Genomic DNA, 18,023 nt, shown 5'->3' with positions numbered 1-18,023 from the left:
CTTCTACTCCTATTAGTATTCGTAGTCTTACTCATGTTCCGAGATCTTGACAAACTACGTCCCCTCTCCCGCCTGGTATCTTGTTCTGTACTGCTACTGCTTGATCCTTCCCTTCTGCTGTGGGATGTCCTTTCAATAGTTCTCAACCTTTTCCTGCACCTGTTCACTATCCGATCCGATGTACTATCTGAACTGGCACTGCGTTTCTGTGCCCTCCATTTTTGAACTTCGTTTTCCCAATCCATTGTCTTGACTCCTTCCCCTGAATGCTGTACATTCACCCAATGTTTATACTTTCCAGTGGCCTTCCCTGCTCTACTAATAGCAGTTGCATCCTTCCATTGACTAGACCCTTCAGGCAAGTATGTCACTTTGGTCCCAACTTTTGGCAGTTGCCCTTTCGGAAAAATGGCCTGTTTTAATTCACCAGAAGTGTTGTGTTCCTCCACAGAAACCCTGTCTATATCAGTTAATTGGTCCTCATAGTTCTGTAACACATGCGTACCAGATGACTCTGGCTCCTCGTCATGTCTGTCCGCTCTGTCTAAATTTGAAAATTTGTAATCTGTACCCATTATCCTTGATGAATGGACGCTAACAGTTTGATTACCATGTTGCAAAATAATTGTTTTGCCATCTATGCCTATGATCTTCCCTGGGCCTTTCCATTCATTAGAACTGTCTCTCTTATAGTATACCATGTCTCCTTGCTGAAAAACGGCATCTGATGGCCGTACGTTATGTCTTAAAGCTCTGCGAATTCTTTCAGAGACTTCTGCTTCCAAAAAAGCTTTTCTACTGCTATGTAATGCATTTAAATGTTCAGCAAAACCAGAGCTAATTGTAGTCCCCTCCCAAGCTGGCGGCTGGTCATCCAAAATGGACGGAATTTTAGGATTTCTACCAAACACTAATTGATAAGGACTATAGCCCCAACCATCTGCAATGAATTCTTTGCATGTACTGCCCATTCTAAAGCTGAATTTAGCCTGCAATTTGGTCGATCTGCCAACATTTTCCGAAGCATGGCATCGATGACAGCATGATTTCTTTCACAGACACCATTACTAAATGGGCTTTCTGCAGCCGTATTCATAACTCTGATATTCACGTTTTCACACATATCCCTAAACTCATCATTTGCAAATTCTCCCATTGTCCGTAAGGAATTTTGCCGCTGGACCCAATCCTGTCGCTATCCATTTTTCCACGATTTGATCCAGAATTACTCTTTTCTTTACCTCGTACAATCGTTGATTGACTAAATCTGGTTGCTAAAGCTACAAAATGTAAAATAAATATATTATTGGCTTTATCCCAGATCTTAAGGTCCATGGCCACAATGTCGTTAAAATCCCTGGCCAAAGGTAGGGTTACTATCGGTCGTGCTGGTGTCCTTCTGTACTTCCTACAAACTTCACAGTGGTCACTAACCTGTTTTATCAGTTTAGTATAGTCGTCATCCCTTACCCCTGCATCCTTTAATACATTTTTCAGCCTCCAAGGAGACGGGTGTGCAAATTGCCTAAGCAGTTTTAACACAAGCTTTTTATCAGCTAAAGTCCCATTTTCAACTGCCATTAACACATCCTTAACCACTCTACTTGAAAAATGATTTGTCAGTAATGGAATACAATAGTGTCCCGACTGTGTAAATTGTAAGTCCACAGTCTTTCCAAAAACTGTTGCCTTATCCTGTTCCATATCCAGTTTCATGTGTGCTTTCTTCATCGATGGTCTGCTCAGAAGCAAAGGTATCTCACTTGATACAACATCCATTCTAATGAAATGCTTTACTCCGGCAATATTGCAAGGGATCACCACTATTTTCAGCGACTTCAGAGTATTATCATCGCCAAACCTGAAACTTCAAATTCCTTAACATTGTTACGATTTTCAGCATTCAAAGAGTCCAGGTAACATTTTAACCAGTCAATTCCACACACAGTAGATGTGCAGCCACTGTCCAATACAGCACAGTTGAAGGATTCTGCAACCAACATCTTCATTACCGGCGTAAAACTGCTCGTCAATAGGACAATGCCTTCTTTCTGGTCACTATCTTTTTCCTCTTCTGACTCTTCCGTGTCATGTGTCGCTTCAAACACTATCATAACGAGTTGGACAGTTGAAAGCATGATGGTATTGAGAGTCACATCGAAAACATTGATTTATTATGCCCTGTGCATTTCTGGGGTTCATCTTCCTATTGTAGGTTCTAACTGGGTTTCTGTCTTCAGGATTTCCTTGTCTCGGTCTATCGTTTTGAGCCCTGTCCGTAGCCATACGATTTCGCCATCCTGTTACTAGTGTATCTTCCATATTCTGCCTTATTGTAGGCTGACCTATTTGGGTCATCAGAGCCATCAGAATCGAATGTTTCCCCAGAAACTTTGTAAAGCTTTTGTCATCTGTTCGAATAAGGTATCCTTCTCAGTAAACTGAACTCCTGTCAAAACCAGGAGCCTATCCATGTTGCTCACTCTAGCACAGTCAAGTAATTTAAAGGCCAACACAGACTGTGGAAATTCCAGGTTGTGTCTCTGCAGCCTTTTATATAGTCTGCCAAATTCCATTATATAGTCTTCCATGGAGATATCCCCCATTTTCCGGAACTTATCAAAATCCGACCATGCTTCATACGCACTTAACAAGTCATCTTTCTTATAAATCTTATCCATATAATGTAATAAAGTCTCCTTCTGGGTCTAACTCTTCCAATTCCAGCTCAGAAAGCACTTTGTTTCGGATTTTACTGTCATAAGGTAGAGAAAGAGCCAATGCCATACCTTGTTTTCTCTTTCCCAAAGCAGTTACTTTAGTCCACATAACTACTGCACTTCTCCATTGGTCGTACGATTCCCTTTCAGAAAATAAGGGAGGATAATCATATCCAGTCATCTTTATCCTGGGTTCAGCCATGTATCTTTTTTTCTTCTCACACACTCCTTGATTTGATCAGGAAAAGTTGTATCTTTCAAACTTTCACATTTGCACAGCAACCATCCTCTGCTTCCATTGTTAGACGTTTTACTGCTGTGAAATGAAGAGTCTAAAGTTCTTGTTCCTTTTCACCAAACACCATTTATTTCACTTCCACAGCCTCTGCACAAAACTCTTAACAACACCACCTGACAGAGGCCACATGAAGCCCCTTTACATATCAGCGTCAATTAATGGATACTTAACATAAATGAGACAACTAATTGCAATGTCTCTTAACCCATTACCTAACACCTACACTCATCCTTGGAACATCTGACAACAAGGACTCCTATTCAGACTCCTATTCATTGACTACAGCCCCGCCTTGAACACCACAATCCCAGCCATGCTCATAGCAAAACACCAAAACCTAAGACTTGGCTCCTCCCACTGCAACCGGATCCTCGACTTACTGATTGCGGTCTATGGGTCAGGAAGGATAAACAACACCTCCTCCACGATAGACTTCAATACCAGCACCCCGTTATACTCTCTATACTCACCTGACCGTGTGGCAAAATTTGGCTCCAACTCCATCTACATGTTTGCTGATGAGATGACTGTAGTGAGTCAGATCTCGAACAACGATGAGTTAGAGTACAGGAGGGAGATAGAGAACCTAGCGGCGTGGTGTGACAACAATAATCGCTCCATCAACGTCAGAAAAACGAAGGGGATGGTCATTGACCTCAGGGAGCACACCCTTGTCTGCATCAATGGTGGTGAGGTGGAGTTGGTCGACCGCTTCAAATTCCTAGGAGTGCACATCACCAACAATCTGTCCTGGTCCTCCAATGTCGACGTTACGACCAAGAAAGTCCAACAGCGCCTATACTTCCTCAGGAAACTAAGGAAATCCAGCATGTCCACATTGACTCTTACCAATGTTTACAGATGCACCATAGAAAGCATCCCATCTAGCTGCAAACAGCTTGGTATGGGAAGTGCTCAGCCCAAGACCGTAAGAAACTACAGAGAGTTGTGAACACAGTCCAGTCCATCACTCAAAACCTCCTCCCATCCATTGACTTTGTCTACACCTCCTGCTGCCTTGGGAAAGCGGGCAGCATAATCAAAGACCCCTCCCACGAGGCTTAGTCTCTCTTCCATCCTTTTCCATTGGGCAGGAGGTACAAAAGTCTGAGAACATTCACTAAAAGGTTCAAAAACAGCTTCTTTCCTGCTATTACCAGACTCCTGAATGACCCTGTTAAGGACTGAACTGATCTCTTCACACATTGTCTCTACTGAGTAGTACCAGACTACGTATGCTTCACCCGATGCCTGTGTCTATGTATTTACATCATGTTTTTATGTACGTCCTATGTTTTTTCATGCATGGAACAATGTCTGGACTGTACGCAGAACAATACAGTACCTTGGTACACATGATAATGAATCAAATCCAAATCCAGGAAAAGGGAAGAAGGTTCAGAGAATTTATACTGTTATTCCACTGGAGTTGGTCGAGGGCGGCACGGTAGCACAGTGGTCAGCACTGTTGCTTCACAGCCCCAGGTTCGATTGCTGGCTTGGGTCACTGACTGCATGGGTTTCCTGCCATGAATCCCGAAAGACGTGCTGTTAGGTAATTTGGACATTCTGAATTCTCCCTCCGAACAGGCCCCAGTGTGACAACTAGGAGATTTTTACAGTAACTTCATTGCAGTGTTAATGTAAGCCTACTTGTGACAATAATAAAGATTATTGAAAGATCCTTCGGGATAAATACTGGCTAGAATACTGAGTGGGTGCGTCACGGTGGCGCAATGGTTAACACTGCTGCCTCACGCCACCGAGGACCAGGTTCAATCCCAGCCCCCTGTCCATGTGGAGTTTGCACATTCTCCCAGTGTCTGCGTGGGTCTCACCCCCACAAAGATGTGCCGGGCAGGTGGATTGGCCATGCTAAATTGCCCCTTAACTGGGAAAAAATAATTGGGTACTCTAAATTTATTTTTTAAAAAGAGTGAACGTCCTGCTCTTCCTTGAACAGTGCCATGGGATAGCCTGTGTTAACCCAAGAGGGAAGACCAGGACTCTGTGCAGGACTCCCGAAAGAAATGTCAGTTAGTTTGTGTACTCAGGTCATTGGAGTGGGGTGTGAACCTATGACCTTCAAGTGCATGCACTTTAACTGATACCTTAGCTGAACCAACAAGACAAACAGAAGGTGGATGCAGCAAAGGCATTTGTTTGTTTGTGTGTGTGTGTGTGGGGGGGGGGGGGATGAAGAGAATTACATCGGGCAGCACGGTAGCATTGTGGATAGCACAATTGCTTCACAGCTCCAGGGTCCCAGGTTCGATTCCGGCTTGGGTCACTGTCTGTGCCGAGTCTGCACATCCTCCCAGTGTGTGCGTGGGTTTCCTCCGGGTGCTCCGGTTTCCTCCCACAGTCCAAAGATGTGCAGGTTAGGTGGATTGGGCATGATAAATTGCCCTTCGTGTCCAAAAAGGTTAAGTGGGATTACAGGGATAGGGTGGAGGCATGGGCTTGAGTAGGGTACTCTTTCCAAGGGCCAGTGCAGACTCGATGGGACAAATGTCCTCCTTCTGCACTGTAAATTCTATGATTATTCTATGACAATGTGGCAAAGTGAGAGGTTGTGCCCTTTGGTTGGAAGAATAGAGGCATAGACTATTTTCTAAATGGGGAAAGGCTTTGGAAATCTGAATCACAAAGGAACTTGGGAGTCCTCGTTCAGGATTCCCTTGAGGTTAACACGCAGGTTCAGTTGCCATTTAGGAAGCCAAGTGCAATGTTAGCATTCATTTCGAGAGGACCAGAATACAAGAGGACTGTATAAGGCTCTGCTAAGACCCCCCCCCCCCCCATTTAGAATATTGTGAGCAGTTTTGGGCCCCGTATCTAAGGATGTGCTGGCATTGGAGACGGTCAAGAGGAGGTTCACAAGAATGATCCCGGAAATGAAGAGCTTGTCATATGAGGAGCGGTTGAGGATTCTGGGTCTGTATTCGATGGAGTTTAGAAGGATGAGGGAGGTATCTCATGAATATCAAGGCATTATGTTTTTTTTGTGTTTGTTGGATCTCCTTATTTAAAAATGTTAAAATTATAAATGCCGTAATAAAATATTTTCGAAATAAAAATGAATATGAAGGCCGTGTTTGACAAATCTAATCAAATTTTCTTTGTGCAGGTAACCAGTAATATAGATCAGTGCAATGCATTTAATCTGGTCTACATGGACTTTAGCAATGCTTTTCGTAAGGTTCCACATGACAAACTGGTCAAGAAAGTAAGGGCCCATGGGATCCAAGGCAAAGTGGCACATTGGATCCAAAATTGGCTGAGGGGCAGGAAGCAGAAGGTGATGGTAGAGGGAACGTTTCTGTTACTGGAAGTCTGTTTCCATCAGGGCTATTTGTGGTGTGCATTAATGATTTGGACTTAAGTATCAGGGGTATGATCAAGAAGTTTGTGGATGTCACGAAAATTGGTAGGGTGGTAAATAGTGAGGATAGTCATAGACTGCCAGGAGGATATCAGACTGGTCAGGTGGGCAGAGCGTGGCAAATGGAATTCAACCCAGAGTGTGAAGTAATGTATTCGGGAGGGTTAACAAGGCAAAAAGTTACATTATCAATGATAGGACTCTGTAAAGATCAGAAGAACCTTGGAATGCATATCCACAGGTTCTTGAACGTGGCTAGGCTGGCAGATAAGGTGGCTAAGGTCTAGTGGACACTTGCCTTTATTAGCCGAGGCAGAGAATATAAGCGCAGGAGGTCATGCTTGAATTGGCTGTTTAGGCCACAACTGGAGCAGTGTGTGTAGTTCTGGTCACCAGATTATTGGAAGAATGTGATTGCACTGGAGAGGGTGTAGAGGAGATTTACCAGCATGTTGCCTGGGCTGGAGAGTCTGAATTATGAGGAAAGATTGGAAAGGCTGGGGCTGTATTTTCTTGGGAGCAGAGAAGGTTGAAGGGGTACCTAGTATAAGATTATGAGGAGCATAGATAGGGTGGATAGGAAGGCATGTTTTCCATTAGTAGAGGTCAATAACCAGGGACAAAATTTAAGCTAAGAGGTAGAAGGCTCAGAGGGGAGTTGAGGAGAAACCTTTTCACCCAGAGGGTGGTGGGGTCTGGATTGATTGAGTCAGAAACTCTTGTAACATTTAAGAGAAGTGCCTATCTCCATGCCGTGGATTCTATAATGCTCTATATTAGATATTCACTTGCGCTGTTGTGATTTCCAGGGCATGAGCCAAGCACTGGATTAGTTACAGCCAGATCTTTGTTGACTGGTGAGGACAGCATAGGCCGAATTCTGTGCTGTAAATATGTATGAATGTCCTTCCTCACAGAGCCACTGGTTAAGATCTGTCGGTTTTCCAACCATTAAAGTGGAAAGCCGTGCCAACTATCTCTGAGAATTCATGAGAGTTGGGCTGGCTTGCAACATTGGAGAGTTCAGAGCTGGACTGTGCAGCCGTGCAGTTACTTGGGATAGGGTGTTGGAAGGCTTCTTACTTGGGATAGTACAAGATTCAAGAGAGGGCAACCTCGAGTACCACCACACCATTCACCTTTTCAACGCCTGATCAATCAAGTTGGATGGCAGAGAAAGTGCAACACACACAGTGGAAGACACCGGGATCAAGCAGAAGGCACTCGGTGGGTAAAACAAAACTGGAGATTAAAAGGAATTTGGGGGAGAGAAATAATCAGGCACAAGTTGAGGGCTTAAGTGGGTCGGTGCAGACTCGATGGGCCGAATGGCCTCCTTCTGCACTGTAAGTTCTATGTTAACCGCTGCAAGGCGACGGCCACAACGCGAGAAGCATCCGTGATTTCTGTTGAATCCCACTGGAAGCAGATGTTATTTCCTCTTTCAGACACTAACCCAGCTGCAGCCCAGTCCCGGTCCTTTCCCACCCTCCAGTGGGAAGGTCACGGCAGCGGGTACATTTCAGACGCGGTCGCCGCCGCCTCAATGAAGTGCCAATAGGCCAATATTCTCGGATAGACGACAACTGACGAAGCGGCAGAGGTGCAGCGAGTGTGGGCGGCCTGTCTCCCTGACCCCAGCCCCGGGCCGCACTCACTCTCCAGCCCGTGCCTAGGCCTCAGGCTGCTCACCCCCGACAAGTGCAGCCGGCCCGGCGGGCGGGGGCCGTTTGCACATTCCCCACCCTCCCTCCCCGGCGCAGCCAGGCTTACGTTCTCCGACGAGCAGGATCCTCACATCTTTCCTCATCGTTGCCTCCGGTGCCGGCCCGAGTGAGGGAGAGAGCGGAGCTGCGGATGGGGGGGGGGGGTGTCTCCCGGCGGTGGGGGTTAGGCCCAGGGAGTCAGGACGGCACAGGCCGCGCTGCTCCTCCACCTTCCGGGGCCGAGGGAAGGTCTCCTGCCGGCGGCGGTATTTCGGGATGACTGTCGGGCCTCCCTCACGGATGAAACGTCCCCCCCGAGCGGCCCGGCTCCTCTTCACGCCATTCTCCAGCCTCAGAGACGCGGCTGACAGCCACGCCGCACATGCGCTCCCACCCACTAGCGCGCGCGCGCGCCTCTCCCCGCCGCGCTGCCGCCCCCGCCGTGCGCGCCCCCGGCTGCTGTACCCTGCGCGCGCGCGCTCCAACTGCCGTTCCCCTGCGCGCGCGCCCTGCCGCTCCCCACGCACGCGCGAGACCCCACCAATGGCCGTTCCCCGCGCGCCCTGCCGCTCCCCACGCACGCGCGAGACCCACCAACGGCCGTTGCCCGCGCGCCCCAACCCCACCAAGGGCCGTTCGCCCCGTCAGAGCCCCGAGGTGCGAGGCAGCCCGTCCGCCCGAGCAGCCTGCTCGTCGCGGTCAACCTCCTCCGACTTGACGGCCGGTTTAGGTCAACGTGGAACGCCAGGAACAGGAGCCGATCGGTCTTTGGAGCCTGCTCTGCTGTTCAGTCGGATCAATGGCAGGTCGTCGATCTCAATTCCCACTCCCTCACTGGATCCCCATGTTTGATTCCCTCAGTTTTCACACTTTTTCGCCCGGGACCCATTTTTACCAACCGGCCGACCTTCGGGATCAATGCCGGGCGATCTTCGCGACCCAACCATTTTCACTGGCCTTTAATGTGACAGGTGAGCCTGTTCGCTCCTCACCATCTCACGGGCTTTGTCATTCAATGTTACATTTCTGAAAATGACTTCCTCTGATTTAAGATCTCACTGCATCTGTTGAAAAAAAATCAAGAGGTTTGTCCTCGAATTGGTCTTCAAATGTCTTTGCAGTTGTGAGGGTTTTAAACTTTCATTTGCCAGTGGTTCCCTGCATATAACACACATGAGCTTTGAATCCTGATTTGCGTCAGCACAATTAATAAATCCACACCTCACGTAATCATCTTTCTGCTGCTTTGCTCCTGTTTTCAGCTTCTTCTTCATGGGTTGTTCACCAGAGGCCCTGGAGTTCACACCAGCACCTCTGGCAGCTGCAAAATGGAGGAATCTCTTTCGCGCCCAGATCATGCAACTGTTGTGTTATGTACTCTGGGATAACATAGGCTGCAACTGGATGCAGCTTTAACCAAAAGATACTCCAGACCTTGAAGTTAGCTCAATCTGATTTATTGAATCAGGAGCACAGTTAGCACAGTTCTCTATGAGTTCGACTCTCTGCTAACCTAAGTGTGGTTTCTCTGACTGAACCAGACTAGCTCTTAGCCAAGTGCTGGAGGTATGATACTGTACATACACCCTGACTCACTCTAGATGTTCATCAGTGGAAAGAGGCGGAGTGTGAGTGCCTCGTTCCTTTTCTAGTGAGATACCACCCCTGAGTGTCCTGCCTGCTCATTGGTCATGTCCTGTTCTTTGTGTTCATTAGCTACCTGTTTGTGCCTGTCTGTATATCATTATCTGCATGTCTGCATATCATGACACCTCCCTTTTTTAAATGTTTTGTTGGCATATGGGAACGTACTTACATGTGGTGGCATATATTAACATATTTACAAGCGGTGGCATATGTGAAGATATTTACATGTGAAGACAGCTGTCTAATGTGAGTTAACAGAACAAATGTTCATAAATCCAGTCTCTGGGGCTTGCGTCTGATCCTTGTCGCCCACCGGAGAGGTGGTGTTGGGGATGACGGCGCCTTGACAGGCGGAAAGGAAGCCTGACTGGTTGCCTTGTAGTTCAAGGTATCTGGAGGTGGCAAAACAACGGACGGAAACGGAGAAGAAAGCGTTTGCGGGCAGGCAACTTTGCGCAGTGCCCGTCTGTTTTGTTGCACAACAGATCCATCAGCCATACGTACAACATACGAGCGGGGCGCAGCCTGTCGAACAACGACAGCTGGAGCAGACCAGCCACCATCTGGTATCTTGATCCTGACAGTGTCTGCCGGGGATAACATGGGCAAATCGGTGGCATGAGCGTCATAGCCCTGCTTTTGGTGGTTTCGGAGCTGCTGCACCTTCTGCAGCACCTTGAGGTGTTCCAGGTTGGGCAAGTGTATTGCTGGAAGTGTCAACCCCAGGTCCCTGTTCATCGAGTTGAGCCGGCGACATGCCAGTGGACTGTGGGGTCGCCCTGTATGCAAGCAGCGCAAGGTAGATGTCAAGCAGAATCTGCGGCCTTGCGGATGAGCTGTTTCACAATGTGCACCCCTTTTTCAACCTTCCCATTGGACTATGGATAGTGTGGGCTGGAAGTGGCATGTTTGAAATGGTATGACTTGGCAAACATAGTACAAAGTCTTACAACACCAAGTTAAAGTCCAACAGGTTTGTTTCGATGTCACTAGCTTTCGGAGCGCTGCTCCTTCCTCAGGTGAATGAAGAGGTATGTTCCAGAAACGTATATATAGACAAATTCAAAGATGCCAAACAATGCTTGGAATGTGACCATTAGCAGGTGATTAAATCTTTACAGATCCAGAGATGGGGTAACCCCAGGTTAAAGAGGTGTGAATTGTATCAAGCTAATGGTCGCATTCCAAGCATTGTTTGGCATCTTTGAATTTGTCTATATATATGTTTCTGGAACATACCTCTTCATTCACCTGAGGAAGGAGCAGCGCTCCGAAAGCTAGTGACATCGAAACAAACCTGTTGGACTTTAACCTGGTGTTGTAAGACTTCGTACTGTGCTCACCCCAGTCCAACGCCGGCATCTCCACATCTTGGCAAACATAGACCACTCGTGACTGTTGAAGCACGGGCCATTGTCACTCATGACAGTGAGTGGGGACATCCGGTGACAGCGGGCGGGAGGCGGCCGCACAATGGAGAGCCCCTGCTCGGTAACGGCAATTTCGGGGCTTTAAGCCCGGTCCCAGGGTCCGCGGAGGCGGCAGAAGAAGGGAGAAGGCACGGAGGAGGTACTGAGAAGACACAGGAGGGAAAAAAACCCCAAAGAAAAATGTCGAGGGTGAGCAGAAAAACGGCCGAAAAAAAACCAGCTGGAGGTCTGTCGGGGAGTGGAAAGGTCATCGCAGGGTCACCAGGAAAAATGGAGGCTGGAGCACCAGGGAAGGCCGCACTGCTTACGGCTGAAGAAATAACCAAGGTGATGGCTGCGGAATTTGAAAAGCAGTTGGCGCAGATTGCGAAATGCATGGAGACGGCGAGGAAGGAGATGAGGGAGGCTTTGAGTGTGCTGGTGGAGGAGGCGGTTTCCCCGGTGAGGACGGAGGTGGCGACCGCAGTGGCGGAGGTGCGAGAGCAAGGGGAGGCGCTGAAGGAAGTGGAGGAGACGTTATTGCAGCACGGTGATCAACTTGCCTCGATGGGGAAAGAGATGCGGAAGGTGATGGATACTAACAAGGATCTGCGAGGAAAAATGGAAGACCTGGAAAATAGATCCAGGCGACAGAACTTGAGGATTGTGGGGCTGCCCGAAGGAGTTGAAGGACTGAAGCCGACTGAGTATTTTGCCGCGATACTGGCAAAACTACTGGGGGAGGGGGAGGACCCCTCCCGATATGAACTGGATCGGGCTCATCGGTCGTGGAGGCTTTTACCAAAGGTGAGTGAGCCGCCAAGGGCAGTGACTCTGTGCTTCCGTAGGTACAGGGTGAAGGAGAAGGTCCTGAGCTGGGCCAAGCAGAAGCGGGTGGTGCAGTGGGCTGGTATACGTGTATACCAGGACTTTACGGTGGAGCTGGCAAGGAGGCGGGCTGCCTTCAACCGGGTGAAGAGGGCACTGTACATTAGCAAGGTGCGGTGCGGCATTGTATATCCAGCGAAGCTGAGGGTGACTTACAAGCTCAGGGACTTTTATTTTGGAACGGTGGAAGCAGCGGAGGAGTTTGCGAAAGCAGAAGGACTGTGGCAGAACTGACAAACTGAGGAATGGCCATGTGCCGATGTAACCTCATGACTGTATTTTCTTCTTTTTTGTATCACTGTGCGCGGGTGTAGAGATTTAAGGAGCCAAGGTGGTATATATTTGGACGAGGGAAGGGACGGGACTTTCACTCGAAATGAGAGTTCTTTGGGGTGTAGGTGGATAGGCGGGGTTTGTGTGCTCAAAGGGGATCTTTGGGCTTTCCTGGGGCCGGGCAAGTGGGAAAGGGACCCGGGCGGGGGCCTCCACGCTGGCCGGTGTGTGCCGGCACAGAGTTGTTGCTCTGCACAACTGGAAGCGTTGACAGGTTGCACAGTTGAGGACCATGTTCGAGATGTCCTGGCTAATACTGGGCCAGTAGACAGCCTGCCTGGCTCTGCGTCTGCACTTCTCGATGCCCAGGTGTCCCTCATGGATTTGGCGGAGCACCAAGCTCTGGAGACAGTGGAACGACAATCCGGTCCAGCTTGAGGAGGATACCATCAATCACCGTCAGGTCGTCCTTTACATTGTAAAATTGAGGGCACTGCCCTTTCTGCCAGCCATTGGCGAGGTGGTGCATGACACGCTGCAAGAGGGGGTCTTTGGCTGTCTCCTCGCGATACGAACCACCTTCTCATCAGACGCCGGGAGTATGCTAGCACACAGCTGCACCTGTGATTCAATCTGCCGGATGATTTCCAGCGGTTCACTCGGCAATGTGGTGGAGCGGGACAATGCATCAGCGATGATGAGCTCCTTGCCAGGCATGTACACTTAAGTCAAAGTCGTACCTTCTGAGTTTGAGGAGGATGCGCTGCAACCGAGGCGTCATGTCGTTCAGGTCCTTGTGGATAATGTGGACCAGAGGCCTATGACCGTCTCGACAGTGAATGTCGGCAGGCTGTAGACATAGTCGTGAAACTTGAGAATGCCAGTGAGAAGACCCAGACATTCCTTCTCTATTTGCGCATACCTTGTTTTGGTGGGTGTCATGGCCCTTAATGCGTAGGCTACCAAAGTGTCATCGCGTTGAAGCAGCACCGCACCGATGCCATCCTGGCCCGCATCTGTCGAGATCCTCGTCTCCCTGTCTGGGTCAAAAAATGCCAAGACGGGTGCAGTGGTGAGCTTGGCCTTCAGCTCCAACCACTCTGCCTGATGTGCTGCCTTCAACTCAAAGGCAGTGGACTTTTTCACCAGGTTTCGTAGGGCCGTGGTGTGTGAGGCCAAGTTTGGGATGAACTTGCCCAGAAAATTGACCATGCCCAGGAAGCGCAACACCGCCTTCTTGTCTTCAGGGATCTTCATGGCTTCGATGACCTTGACCTTGTCTGTGTCCGGGCGCACGCCCTGCTGAGAGATCTGGTCACCTAGGAACTTGAGTGTTGACATGCCAAAGCAACATTTGGACCTGTTCAGCTTCAGGCCATTGGCATGGACATGGCGGAATACCTGCTGGAAACGGGAAACATGCTCTTCAGAGGTCGTGGACCATATGATGATGTCGTCCACGTACACACGAACCCCTTCAATGCCCTCCATCATCTGCTCCATGATGCATTGGAAGATCTCCGATGCTGAGACAATGCCAAACGGCATGCGATTATAGCAGTATCTGCCAAACGGTGTGTTGAAGGTGCAGAGTCTTCTGCTGGACTCATCCAGCTGGATTTGCCAAAATCCATGTGACGCATCTAACTTGGCGAAAAAACGTGCGTGTGCCATCTCACTGGTGAGTTCCTCCCACTTCGGGATGGGGTAGTGTTCAAGCATTATATTCTTATTGAGATCCTTCAAGGCAGATGCGCAGGTCTCCCGAAGGCTTTCTAACACATACCATCGAGCTGACCCAGTCAGTCGGTTCGGTTAGCTTCGAAATGATGCCCTGTTGCTGAAGATCCTTGAGCTGTGCCTTCAGGTGCTCCCTCAGCGGAGCCGGGACCCGGCGTGGTGCGTGCACCACTGGCTTGGCATCAGGTCGGAGCAGAATCTTGTATCGATATGGCAGCGTGCCCATCCTGTCGAACATATCCGGATACTGAGTGAGGATGTTGTCAATGCCGGCCTGAAAATCCACATTGGAGGATGTCGTTGTGTAAACCCGCTGCACGAGGTTCAGCTGCTTGCAGGCATGCGCGCCAAGTAGGGATGCTGTCTGGCTTGACAATTTCAAAACGTAACCGTGCATGAGTGCTCCGGTTGGAGACGAGTAGATGGCAGGATCCCAGTGCCGTGATGGCATTTCTGTTGTAGTCCAGGAACCTGCAGGCTGCTGGAAGGACCTTGGGGGGGCTTCTTGATCGTTTGAAATTTGCCTGTGAGAGGAGTTTGGCTGAAGCACCTGTGTCCAGCTTAAACTGGATGGAGCAGTGGTTGACCTGCATCACTGCACACCATTCGTCCGCAGAATCCACAGCGAGGATGGATTGAATTTGTGATGAGTTGGATGTGGCATATTCATATTTGGTAATGATGCCCATGCAGTAGACGGAGTCCAGGCATTCTTCCTCTGGATCCGTTGTGCTGCCAGGATCAGAATCCTGTAATCGTTGTTGCACACTCTGAACGTGCCGTCGTCGGAATTGGGAGCGCTGGCCCCTGACTGGTGGTGCAGACCTGCACAAGGCTGCATAGTGTCCAGGCTTTCCGCAGTTTAAACATCGCCTGCCTCTTGCAGGGCAGTGTTTCTTTAAGTGGGCGTTGCCGCAGTTCAAGCACGTCATGCGTTGGCGTCCTGGCGCTCCGCGCGTCATCGCACATGCGCAGTGCGGGTGTCGGCCGCTTCGTTATCCCGTTCGCATCGCGCATGCGTGGGGCCCCGGGAAAAGCGCGCAAAATGGCCGCTTTCATCAATGCTGAGGCACTGCATCCGGGAGATGGCCTGCACACTCTCTGCCTCGTGGGAGGCAAGTTTCTCATTTTCAGCCGATTTGTACTGGGCATAGCGATTTTTGGCGTGCTCATGCACTGTGCATGTTTCAATCGCGACTGGCAGGGTCATATGCTTGATTTTCAGTAGCTGCTCTCTCAGAGGATCAGAGTGAACTCCAAAAACGATTTGGTCTCTGATCATGGAGTCAGCAATATCACCAAAGTTGCAGGAAAGCGCTAGCAGGCAGAGGTTAGTTAAGAAGGAGTTGAAAGATTCATCTTTACCTTGTAGACACTGTTTGAATATGTAGCGTTCGAAGATTTTGTTGGTGTCCACTTCACAGTGACTGTCAAACTTGTCCAGGATGGTCTGAAACTTTGTCTTGTCCTGGCCTTCGGTGAAGTGAAAAGAGTTGAAGAGTTTGATGGCTTGATCACCTGCTGTTGAGAGGAGAAGCGTGATCTTCCTTGCATCAGACGCGCCCACGAGGTCTGAAGCTTCGATGTACAGCAGAAACTTTTGCTTGAATGTCTGCCAGTTGGCACTGAGATTGCCAGAGGTCCTGAGCTGGTGAGGAGCCTGAATCTTCTCCATGGTGCCGGGATACATTCGCTGATCGTCATGGAATGGACTGAGGTCAACCACCTAGATTAAGCAGTCTCCTGGTAGCATGATGTGTTATGTACTCTGGGATAACATAGGCTGCAACTGGATGCAGCTGTAACCCAAAGATACTCCAGACTTTGAAGTTAGTTCAATCTGATTTATTGAACCAGTAGCACAGTTAGCACAGTTCTCTATGAGTTCGACTCTCTGCTAACCTAAGGGTGGTTACTCTGTCTGACTGAACCAGACTAGCTCTTAGCCATGTGCTGGAGGCGTGATACAGTACATACACCCTGACTCACTCTGTAGATGTTCATCAGTGGAAAGAGGCGGAGTGTGAGTGCCTTGTGCCTTTAATAGTGAGATACCACCCCTGAGTGTCCTGCCTGCTCATTGATCATTTCCTGTTCTCTGTGTTCGTTAGTTGCCTGTCTGTGCCTGTCTGTATATCATTATCTGCATGTCTGCATATCATGACAGTAACGTCAGCGTAAGAGGCGCGTGACCTGCTCTCTCCCGCTGCTCCAGGCAGGAAGACGCCAGCAATTAAAAATAAAATCTGCTCCTGGGTCAGCACGCTGACTTCTGGAGACGTTCTGTCCCGCTGGGCTGCGGGCCTGCACACTGCTGAGGGGGCACGCATGCGCAGAATGGTCAGCATTCTGAAAACCGGTTGTAGCCGGCATTTTTAAAAGCTGGTTGTGCCATTGGGCACCATTTCCCACGATCGGTAATTGCATGGCCCCTCGATCGGGAACGCCGTGACGCATGGCCCCGTGACCCTCCCGACACCCGCTCACGACCCTGAGTTTGAAAATGACTACCTTAGAGTCCATAGTGTCGGCCTTGAACTCAATGACTGAGCACCCACAGCCCGCTGGGGTGGAGATATCCAAAGATTTATAACAGTCTGAATAACCCTTACCCACTGAGCAAACAAGGAACAATTTTATTGCAACTATTAGGTAAAAATATCTGCAGAAGACAATTAAATACTATGGTGCAAGACCTGGAAGTAAAAACAGAACAATTTGTGCACGTACTTTTGCTTATGTAAAGACAAAAGGACTCAAGAAAACAAGTGTGTGGAATACCAGAGAAATAATTGCCACTATCTCCTAACTGGTAGAATGGATCTATCTGTTATGCAACTCACTCAATTTTCATTAGAAATACAAATTAGTGCAGAAAAGGCTTTTGATTGGGTAGAATGGGATTAGCTGTGGGAGGTACTGGAACGGTTCGGATTCGGGCGGGGCTTTATTGACTGGGTCAGGTTACTGCATCAGGCTCCTGTGACCATTATTTTAGACTGCACCGGGGGATGAGACAAGGATGCCCCCTCTCCCCACAGTTGTTTGCGCTGACTATAGAGTCGTTGGAAATTGCTCTGAGAGCTTCAAGGGGCTGGAGGGGACTGGTCTGGGGAGGGTGAAGCACAGGGTTTCGCTCTATGCAGATGATCTGCTTCTGAACGTTTCGGACCCAATAGAGGGGATGGAGGAAATCATGAAAATTTTAGGGGAATTCGGCCAGTTTTTGGGGTATAAGCTAAACATGGATAAGAGTGAGATGTTTGTGGTTCAGGCGAGGGGACAGGAGGGGCGACTGGGGGTGCTGCCGTTTAGGTCAGCAGGAGGTAGTTTTAGGTACCTGGGCATCCAAGTGGCGCGGGAATGGGACCAGCTGCATAAATTGAATCTGGCCCGACTAGTGGACCAAATGAAGGACGATTTCTGGAGATGGGATGCGCTCCCGTTGTCGCTGGTCGGGAGGGTACAAGTGGTGAAAATGACGGTCCTCCCGAGGTTCCCATTTGTATTCCAATGTCTCCCCATTTTTATTCCACAGTACTTTTTTAAGGGGGTCAACAGGGTGATCACGGGCTTCGTCTGGGCGGGCGATACGCAGCTAAGGAAGGTAATGCTCGAGTGGAGCTGGGGAGAGGGCGGGCTGGCGCTGCCAAATTTGAGCAATTATTACTGGGCGGCTAAGATAGCCATGATCAGGAAGTGGGTGGTGGGGGAGGGATTGGCGTGGGTGCGTATGGAGGCGGCTTCTTGTAAGGGCTCCAGTCTGGGGGCATTGGTAACTGCGCCTCTGCTCCTCCCGCTGGAGCGGTACTGCACCTGCCCCCGTCGTGGTGGCGGCCCTGAGAGTTTGGGGCAGTGGAGGCGGCATGTGGGAGCAGTATGAAGGTGCTGGAGGAAAAGTTTGGGCTGGCGAGGGGAAATGAATTCAGATATCTGCAGGTGTGGGACTTCCTTTGT

At 49.3% G+C, this 18,023-nt stretch overlaps 1 protein-coding gene across 5 annotated transcripts in view; it reads right to left on the bottom strand.

Moving 5' to 3' along the window:
* Positions 1-8,508, bottom strand: part of LOC140395697 (mitochondrial Rho GTPase 1) — a 90,458-nt gene extending 81,950 nt beyond the window's left edge. For all 5 annotated transcript variants that reach the window (XM_072483776.1, XM_072483775.1, XM_072483778.1 and 2 more), the window contains exon 1: positions 8,177-8,508. In XM_072483776.1, the coding sequence (XP_072339877.1) occupies positions 8,177-8,213 (37 nt within the window). In that variant the 5' untranslated portion in view covers positions 8,214-8,508. The remainder of the gene's footprint in view (positions 1-8,176) is intronic.
* Positions 8,509-18,023: the final 9,515 nt, after the last annotated feature.

This window comes from Scyliorhinus torazame, chromosome 18 (genome assembly GCF_047496885.1).
Source record: "Scyliorhinus torazame isolate Kashiwa2021f chromosome 18, sScyTor2.1, whole genome shotgun sequence".
NCBI lineage: Eukaryota > Metazoa > Chordata > Chondrichthyes > Carcharhiniformes > Scyliorhinidae > Scyliorhinus > Scyliorhinus torazame.
This window is presented reverse-complemented; position numbering and strand designations above follow the sequence as displayed.